This window comes from Hyla sarda, chromosome 5 (assembly GCF_029499605.1).
Source record: "Hyla sarda isolate aHylSar1 chromosome 5, aHylSar1.hap1, whole genome shotgun sequence".
Classification (NCBI taxonomy): domain Eukaryota; kingdom Metazoa; phylum Chordata; class Amphibia; order Anura; family Hylidae; genus Hyla; species Hyla sarda.
In genome coordinates this window covers 323,736,571-323,747,021 of record NC_079193.1, presented here as the reverse complement: position 1 = coordinate 323,747,021, position 10,451 = coordinate 323,736,571, and the positions used below count along the sequence as shown (strand labels likewise).

At 43.5% G+C, this 10,451-nt stretch overlaps 1 protein-coding gene across 2 annotated transcripts in view; it reads left to right on the top strand.

Annotated features, from left to right (window-relative positions):
* Nucleotides 1-2,400: 2,400 nt before the first annotated feature.
* Nucleotides 2,401-10,451, top strand: part of NBN (nibrin) — a 92,496-nt gene continuing 84,445 nt past the window's right edge. The window contains exons 1-2 of one of the 2 annotated variants that reach the window (XM_056522310.1): nucleotides 2,401-2,500; nucleotides 8,466-8,599. In XM_056522310.1, the coding sequence (XP_056378285.1) occupies nucleotides 2,470-2,500; nucleotides 8,466-8,599 (165 nt within the window). In that variant the 5' untranslated portion in view covers nucleotides 2,401-2,469. Of the gene's footprint in view, nucleotides 2,501-2,593; nucleotides 2,613-8,465; nucleotides 8,600-10,451 lie in introns of those variants that run through there. The other variant, XM_056522311.1, reaches the window with a different exon arrangement.

Genomic DNA, 10,451 nt, shown 5'->3' with positions numbered 1-10,451 from the left:
TGAGTTACTTTTTCATTGTGCAGGCTGGAGGGGGCGTGTCAGTCTGTCTCCCTCACAGGAGCAAGCCTGTGCAGTCAGCCAATCAGTACTCTCTACTCTGTAACCCTTTCCTCTCTGGTTTTATGCTGTGTTATGTTACACAGAGGAAGATGCTTGGAGCTTGCCTGCAGTAATCAGAAGACATTAGGGTGAATTCATAACAGAATAAAATGTATAAATATAAGAATAGATCTTTATAAAATGAGTGCAAGGATTTTTTAGATAAAAGTACAGCATTTTTATGAATACATGTTCTGTTTTATCTTCTCCTAGTAAAGCTGGATGCTAATCAGCATAGCTGTCACTATATGTGTCATTCATCTTTCACAGACTCCTGAATGTCTGATCAACTTCTTTGTCATTCAGGAGTCCGAGAAAGCTTTGACTATTTCAGCATGCTGGGAGTTGTAGTTTAGTAACAACTGAAGCTGCAATGTTTGTAAATAACTGTGTTAGAGCAGTGTTGCCTCCAGCTGTTTTAAAACTACAGCTCCCAGCATGTCCACACATCATTTATCTGTAGTTTTGCATACACTCAATAGAAATCTCCTATACTGCATATCGGTATGCTTTACGGCCGGTATCCAGTATGCTGTAAAATCTAGACTAGTCTGTCTGGCTAAAAGACAGGTGACCCCCAGTGGTGGCTATTTTGAGCTTGTATTTCAGGTGAAAATAAAATTTTTTTTACAGGTGTATATTGTGAAATGTCATATTATAATGAGTCCTGCAATATATGAAAAGTTTTTAACAATGACAGTGCCTCTTTAAAGTTTTCCGGTTACAATCTGCTGTGGACATTCCGTTTATTATCCCTGCCGTTTGTGGGCCGGTTGACGGCAAGAATATTACTATTAAGCAAACCGCACCCTGGAATCACTACAACTAAGGGTTAATACCACCAGACCCCTCATTCACCATTGCAACACCCCAGACACCACACTGACATGCGGAGAAAATGACCAGATCATAGTCACTAGCTGACTATGATCGGGTCCGCAGCCCCATAATAGTTAATGGGCCTGTAAATGTCCATGCACAGATACGATATCAGCTGATTTGAGCTTCTGAAATTGTATCTGTGCAGCAGCGGACACTCAAATCATGATGGGAAGCCAGCCTTGGTGCAGGAGACCGGATATGAGGACCAGGTATGAGGTGGGAGAATGAGGAAGAGATATGAGGATGGGATATGAGGTTGAGATATGAGGTTGGGATATGAGGTTTAGATATGAGGATGGGATATGAGATTGGGATATAACGATGGGATATGAGGACAGGATATAAGGCTAGGATATGAGGATGGAATATGAGGATGGAATATGAGGATAGAATATGAGGATAGAATATGAGGATGGAATATGAGGATGGAATATGAGGATGGAATATGAGGATGGAATATGAGCTTGGAATATGAGAACAAGATATGAGGTCGGCAAATAAGGATGGCATAGCAGCTCAGGATATGAGGAGGAGATATGAGGTCGGGATATGAGGATGGGATATGAGCTTGGGCTATGAGGACAAGAAATGAGGATGAGATACAAGCTAGGAATATGACGTCTGGATGTGAGTTTGGGATATGAGCTCAGGATATGAGAATGAGACATGAGCTCTAGATATTAGGACAGTTGTGAGGACGAGAGCGTCATTGTTGCTTTTCCTCTCCCACAAGGTTGCAAGGTAAGGCTAGGTTCACACTGCAGAATCTCCGGGCAGAAAATTTCCACCTGGAAATTCTGAGTGCGGCCAGTGCCAACTGAATCTGTCGGCGCTAGGACCGCGCGGACACTGCAGTCTCCAATAGACTGCAATGTGTTCCGTGAGTATTTCCGCATGAAGAATGAGCAACGCCATTCTTCAGGTGGATTTTCCTTTCACAAATTCTGCTTCAAAATTCCGAAGTGTGAATGAAACCCCCTTCACCATACTATACATTTTTGTAAATGGAATTTCTGCCTGCAATTTCAAAGCGGAATTGCAAGATGAAATTCCGTAGTGTGAACCTAGCCTAAGAAGATCAGGAAATCCTGGGAACGCATACAACTATAAGCCACAATACCCATACTACATCTTCTATGTCCTCAAGCTATGGCAGGTGCCTTTACTCAGAGATCAATGAACTTCTCAAGGAAGTAAATGTGTGGTATAAATCTGGGGCATTATTATAGAGAGCCATAGGCTTTTTTTTTTATATATATATATATATATATATATATATATATAAATTAGAAATGTGAAGTAAAGACTGCAGGAACTGCACATCCTGGACTAGCATTAAAAAAGCAAAATCCACATGCACACATTATCCTGCAATTGATATATATGGCCACTAGGTGTCGCCTGTGCACCACGGTTATGCGACAGTGCGCGAGTACAGAGGGCACCTGCGTGACGTCATGACTGTGCGACTGTGTGTAGAGAAGAGCAATGTGGAGGCTGGAGAGGGAGAGTGCGGGAGGTAATGCCTGCGGGCGCCGCTTATCTCTGTCATATAGGAAACTACGGCTGTGACAGGAGATTGTCTGGCTTCTTATAGTGTCTCCATAATCAGATAGAGTCATTGACGTCCTGTAAGGCTGCAGCCAGGTCATGTCCATACAGCTTTATATATAGATAGTGATTGTATAGAGATGTCCACGGGTGCACAGACAGCATCAGCCCATCTGGGCATGATGGTAGTTGTAGTTTTGCTGGAGGCCACAGCTTGGAGAAGATCAGTGTTTACCAACTGGTGTGACTCCAGCTGTTGCAGAACTACAACTTCCAGTATGCCTGCACAGCATTTGGCTCTCTGGGCATGCTGGGACTTGTAGTTTTGCAACAGTTGGGGGCACACTGGTTGGAAGATACTGGAGTAGATGTACGTCAGGTAGATAGAGAGCATGTAGCCTGTGCATTTCTTCTTATAGACCTATGCTTGTATTATTAGCGTCCTGAGCCGCCGTATTGGGTATACCATAATGCAGTGTTTCCCAACCAGGGTGCCTCCAGCTGTTGCAAAACTACAACTCCCAGCATGCCCGGACAGCCAAAGGCTGTCCGGGCATGCAGAGAGTTGTAGTTTTGCAACAGCTGGAGGTGCGCTGGTTGGGGAAACACTGCCCTAATGTGTGTTTTTTATGTAAACTTAGAGGATTGTCCGGCAATAACAAAAATTATCTCCTCCTTTCTCGTGACAAAGGATGACCTGCAGTACCTGACATGGACAGGAGTGGCACTGTTTTGAATAATCACTTCCATTTTAGTTTCCTGGGCAACAGCTATACACAATACATAAAAGGTTAAATGGCGGAGATGGTTACTATGATCAACTCAGTAATTTTTCCTCTCGACAGGTTTTGATTAATCTCTTCCAATGTATCTAAATTTCTGTCCAGTCGGTTGTCTTATTGATTAGAATGGAGTCTTAGTGTTTCAATATAAGTGTGCCTTCAGCTGTTGCAAAACTACAACTCCCAGAATGCCTGGACAGTCCAAGCTTGGTGGCAGTTGTAGTTTTGCAACAGCTGAAGGCACACTGTTTGGGTAACACTGACCTACTCCAAGGATCTCCAAGCTGTGGATTCCAAAACTACACATCCCAGCATGCCTTGATAGGCTAATGCTGTATGTGCACAGATCTGTTGATGTTTAAAAAAAAAAGAAAAAAAAATACGTTCTGTGCATGTGCATAGGGTTGTTCACGCTGCGTAAACACAGACTTCTGCCACAATTTTTGCATAAAAAAAATAAAATAAAAAAAATGCATTGGGGGAGATTTATCAAAACCTGTGTAGAGGAAAAGTGGAGCAGTTGCCCATTGCAACCAATCAGATTGTGTCTTTCATTTTGCAGAGTTCTTAAAATTAAAGAAGCAATCTGATTGGTTGCTATGAGCAACTGACCAGCTTTTCTCAGCACAGGTTTTGATAAATCTCACCATAGTTTGGCTACATTGTGTGTGGTCACCTTAAGAAGGCAGAGCAAGTCGGCACACATACAGTTATGGCCGTAAATGTTGGCACCCCTTTCAAGAAAATGAAGTATTTCTCACAGAAAAGGATTGCAGTAACACATGTTTTGCTATACACATGTTTATTCCCTTTCTGTGTATTGGAACTAAACCAAAAAAGGGAGGAAAAAAAACGCATATTGGACATAATGTCACACCAAACTCCAAAAATGGGCTGGACAAAATTATTGGCACCCTTTCAAAATTGTGGAAAAATAAGATTGTTTCAAGCATGTGATGCTCCTTTAAACTCACCTGGGGCAAGTACCAGGTGTGGGCAATATAAAAATCACACTTGAAAGCAGATAAAAAGGCGAGAAGTTCACTTAGTCTTTGCATTGTGTGTCTGTGTGTGCCACACTAAGCATGGACAATGGAAAGAGGAGAAGAGAACTGTCTGAGGACTTGAGAACCAAAATTGTGGGAAAATATCAACAATCTCAGTGTTACAAGTCCATCTCCAGAGATCTACAGCCTTTGTCCACAGTGCGCAACATTATCAAGAAGTTTCAACCCATGGCTCTGTAGCTAATCTCCCTGGGCGTGGACGGAAGAGAAATATTGATGAGGTGTCAACACAGGATAGTCCGTATGGTAGATAAGCAGCCCCAAACAAGTTCCAAAAATATTCAAGCTGTCCTGCAGGCTCAGGGACCATCAGTGTCAGTGCAAACTATCCTTCGACATTCAAATGCAACACTATGGAGGAGACCCAGGAGGACCCCACTGCTGACACAGAGACATAAAAAAGCAAGACTACATTTTGCCAAAATGAACTTGAGTAAGCCAAAATCCTTCTGGGAAAACATCTTGTGGACAGATGAGACCAAGATGGAGCTTTTTGGTAAAGCACATAATTCTACTGTTTCCCAAAAACGGAATGAGGCCTACAAAATAAAGAACACCGTACCTACAGTGAAATATGGTGGAGGTTCAATGATGTTTTGAGGTTGTTTTGCTGCCTCTGGCACTGGGTGCCTTGAATGTGTACAAGGCATCATGAAATCTGAGGATTACCAACGGATTTTGGGTCGCACTGTACAGCCCAGTGTCAGAAAGCTGAGTTTGCGTCAGAGATCTTAGGTCTTCCAGCAGGACAACGACCCCAAACATAAGTCAAAAAGCTCCCAGAAATGGATGGCAACAAAGCGCTGGAGAGTTCTGAAGTGGCCAGCAATGAGTCCAGATCTAAATCCCATTGATCACCTGTGGAGAGATCTTAAAATTGCTGTTGGGAAAAGGCGCCCTTCCAATAAGAGAGACCTGGAGCAGTTTGCAAAGGAAGAGTGGTCCAACATTCCGGCTGAGAGGTGTAAGAAGCTTATTGATGGTTATAGGAAGCAACTGATTTCAGTTATTTTTTCCAAAGGGTGTACAACCAAATATTAGGTTAAGGGGCCAATAATTTTGTCCAGCCCATTTTTGGAATTTGGTGACATTATGTCCAATTTGCTTTTTTCCTCCCTTTTTTGGTTTAGTTCCAATACACACAAAGGGAATAAACATGTGTATAGCAAAACATGTGTTACTGCAATCCTTTTCTGTGACAAATACTTCATTTACTAGAAAAATTTCAGGGGTGCCAACATTAAGGCAATGACTGTATTTTTGAGCGGATTCCGCAGAAATAATCTACATGTCAATTCTGTCTGTGGAGAACGTAATTTTGAATTTCCGCCTTGTGCACGGTCCAGCAGTATCCCATTGAAAACAGTGGCAGTCTGCTGCAACGGAATTTCCAAGTGGGATTTTTCTGCTGTATTCCGCTTGAAAACGACGCGGTGTGAATGGGGTTTTAAGCTTCATTTGCGTTTTGAATTTCGGTGCACAATATGGAACCATAGTAACTTCAGGATCACCCTCAGTTATGTATCCACACCAGAGCTCTGTAAAGGACAGTTCACACTACGGAATCTCTGTATCGGGTGCTGGGACCAAATGTGCTGCATTTCAGGGTGGATTTTGCCGAAAAAATTAACATGTTTCACATTTGGCTGTTTGGTCATGGTGGGAGTTACATTTTTCAGTGACGGGTACAGTTTAAGAATCTGTATTTTATTAGTAAATCACAAGAGTTGATTCCTCAGTGCGCCCGCTCTGTACATAATCCCTCTTGGTACTGTATGTGTAAACAGTGCTAGACCCATAATCTTGTGTAATGCTATTATGGCGTCTGTAGTGCAGCACGGAGCAGTGATTCTACTGTGTACGTGCTTCAGCTCTGCACCATGCGTAAGACACTGTGGCCACTCCTGACCTGTCTATTTTAGTAAATTCTTCTATTTCTTATGAAATAACAATTCTACAGCATCTTTTCTTATAGCTGTTTGCTGTGTTTTACCTTTGTCCTCCTTTATTAGAAATGTATCATGACTAAATAGTAGGGATCGACCGATATTGTTTTTTTGGGCCGATACCGATAATCGGTGGAGGTTAGGGCCGATAGCCGATAACTTATACTGATATTCCGGTATAAGTTATCGGCTATTTATCCCCCCGCGACACCGCTGCAGATCATTGATTTTAAAGCGGGCGCTTTAAATCAATGCACTGCAGTAGCTTTTGCGGTGCCATAGGCCGCCGCCACCCACTTCTCTCCCCCTGCCTGTCCGGGGGTCCTGAGACCTATCACCGCCACCGCTCCCACCGCCGCGCCGCACCTGTTCCCGGGGTCCACTCCACATCTGGCTCCGGTGGCGTCCTCCTGAACTGTCACTGTGCGTTGCGCACAGCGTAACGCAGGACGCAGCAGGAGCAAGAAGTAGCGTGGGCTCCAGGAACAGGTAATTATAAAACCGGGGATGGGGGAGGCAATGGGGGCGGTGCGGTGGGGGGTGCGACGCGGTGCAGCGGGTCAGGGGGGGGGGGGGCGGTTGTGGTGCGGGGCCGGGGCATTATCAGCAAGGTAATTGCCGATACCGATAATGCCCAAAATTGTGATTATCGGCCGATAATGTCGGCCATACCGATAATCTGTCGATCCCTACTAAATAGCCAGATGGGTGTTGGGGGGGGGGGGGGGGGGGGCGTTCTCCTCGGCTCAGTGTCATGCTGCCTTGAGTGTAAAACTTACCTTGAACAGCGCACGTGCTGCATTCACTTGACTGGTATGCAGCGGCTTCCAGTCACCCGTGCCGGACCCTCCTCCTGTCTAGTAAAACTGCAGTAATTTTGTGGTCAAAACTGTGTTATTACTGGCAGAATTATGCAGCCAATTGACAAAGCTATTGGAAAACCCCACCCACCAAATGTCAGCATGATTTAAAGGGGTTCTCCAATGGAAAACATTCTTTTTTAAATCAACTGGTGCCCGAAAGTTAAACTGATTTATCAGCTGCTATGATCCACAGGAAGTTCTTTTCTTTTTGAATTTCCTTTCTGCCTGACCACATTGCTCTCTGCTGACACCTCTGTCCATAATAGTTATTGTGTAATTTTATGTCTGATACTTGTCTTTTGTTTGTACCCCATAATTGTAAGCGCTGCGGAATCTGTAGGCGCTATCTAAATAAATAAATAAATAGAAGCAAATCCCCATAGAAAACCTCTCCTGCTTTGGACAGTTCCTAAAAGTGGACAGAGGTGTCAGCAGAGAGCACTGTGGTCAGACAGAAAAGAAATTCAAAAAGAAAATAACTTATAGCAGCTAAGTACTGGAAGGGTTAATATTTTTTTTTTTTTTTTTTATAGAAATAATTAGAGATGAGCGAACTTACAGTAAATTCGATTTGTCACGAACTTCTCGGCTCGGCAGTTGATGACTTTTCCTGCATAAATTAGTTCAGCTTTCCGGTGCTCCGGTGGGCTGGAAACGGTGGATACAGTCCTAGGAGACTCTTTCCTAGGACTGTATCCACCTTTTCCAGCCCACGGGAGCACTTGAAAGCTGAACTCATTTACGCAGGATAAGTCATCAACTGCCGAGCCGAGAAGTTCGTGACGAATCGAATTTACTGTAAGTTCGCTCATCTCTAGAAACAATAAACAACTTTGTTTAACTTTCTGGCACCAGTTGATTAAAAAAAAAAAAAAAAAAATTCCCAGTGGAGTACCCCTTTAGGAAGCACACGCCCACCACAATGTGGCCATGGTTTAAGCAGCACATGCCCACCACAATGTACCCTTACAGTCTGTCATATTGATAACTCCTATTAGATATTTTTATAGGGAAATAACTTTCAGCAATGTATCAGTCTGTCCCAACCAGTGTGCCTCCAGCTGTTACAAAACTACAACTCCCATCATGCCCGGACAGCCTTCGGCTGTCCGGGCATGCTGGGAGTTGTAGTTTTGCAACAGCTGGAGGCACTTTGGTTGGGAAAGACTGGTCTATGTCGTGATTTAGGAAAATAGTTACACAATGTTTTCCTTCATGTTCCTTGTTGCTTTCTGATGTAATTCCGGCAGCAATAATTTGTTCTTACGTCCCCAGAACCGATCCATCGCTTTCTCACTGGCACTGACTACATTGTGGGGCGGAAGAACTGCGCAATATTGATAGAAGATGATCAGTCAATCAGTAGAGCTCATGCCACGTTCTCTGTCAGTCACCCACCCTCCAGCCTGGTAAGTCTATATGTAGATAATACTAATGCCTACAGCACTACAGCTATGTTCTTATGCACCTTAAAGTGAACCACGCCAAGTCGCACCAAATGGCCGACACTGTCTAAGGCTGGGTTCACGCCACATTTTTCAAATACGGTAGCCGTATACGGTTTTCCGCAAAAAAACGTATCCGACCGTATCCGAAACCGTATGCATTGTAAACCGTATTCCAAATGTTGTGTACGGTTGCATCCGTTTTGCCTCGGATACGGTTTTGCCGATTTTTCAACCGTAGGCAAAAACGCTGTCGACCACGTTTTTGACTCCGGTTGGAAAACCGTATGCGGTTCTTTTAACATTGTTGTCTATGAGAACCGTACACAGAATTTCAGAATAAGGTTGCACACGGTTTTTCTAATCCGTTTTTGGAGTTGACACATGCGCAGATTGGAATTTCAATAGAACAATAACAATAACTTTATTAAATTGCTGGAAAACTAATTCCAACAAAATAGCAAAACCGTTGGCAAAAACTGATGCAAACGGATAGAACCGTACAGGGAAAAAAACGTATACGTTTTAATTTGGAGTCATACGGTTGTATACGTTTTTTGCCATACGTTTTTTAGTGGAAAACCGTATACGGTAACCGTATTTGAAAAACCTGGTGTGAACCCAGCCTAAGGCTGCATTCACACCACGTTTTTGCAATACAGTTCCCGTATCAGGTTTTGGATGAAAGACGGATTCCTCAAAACCGGACTAAACTGTATCAAAACGTGTGTACAAATTACAACCCGTATAGGGTTAAAAACAGTATACGGTTTGAATGTCCAGTTGTATCCGTTTTTTTTAAAGAAGAAACAGTATACGTTTTTAACTTTTCACTCCATTTTGAATAAAGTTTCACTTGTTTGATTGAAATTCCAAGAAAAATAACTGTGCAGTCAAAAACCGTATGGTGAAAACCGGATGGAACCGTACGCACATACAGTTCTGTACAGTTTCCATTGACTCCCATGTTTAAAAAAAAAAAAAACTGTATACGGTTTTTCACCCGGACCAAAAATCGTGGTAGACTACGGTTTTGGGTACGGGTAAAAAAACAAACAAAACCGTATAAGACTGCATTCACATCTCGTTTTTGCAATACGGTTCCCGTATCCTGTTTCCGTACAAAAAACGTATGTCTCCAAACCGGACCGAAACGTGTGCAACCGTATATATGCCTCCTCACGTTTTTAAACCGTATACGGTTTGAAAACGGATGTCCGTTTGCATACGTTTTCCTTGAAAAAAAAAAAAAACGGGTACGGTTTTATGTTTGTCATCATTTTAACCCCTTCCCGCTATAGGACGTATGCATACGTCCAATCATTCAACACGTTCGCGCAATTGGACGTATGCATACGTTATAGCGATCTCCGGCACTGCCACGGGCAGCGCAGGATATCGGTGACGGGACCCGGCTGTCAATCGGCAGCTGCCGGAGCCGTGATTGCCGGAGCCGGCAGCATTAACCCCATAGATGCCGTGATCAATCCTGATCACTGCATCTATGGTGTTGACAGGGGGAGCTCTCTCCCCCTGTTCTCCAACGGCGGCGCCGTGATACAATCGCGGGTCGCTGTTGGTTGCTATGGCAGCAGGAGGTCAGATGACCTCCTGTCTGCCTGCTACGGAAGCCTGTGAGATCCAGCCAGAGGCCAAAGGCTGTAGTGTCTGCAGACTCATCAGGTTATACTGTGCTGCAGTACAAATGTATTGCAGCATAGTATAACCTGTAAAAGTGTAAAAAATGTAATAAAAAGTTCTTCAATAAAAGTATGAAGTGTAAAAAAAATTAATAAAAAAATGCCCCTTTCCCAAT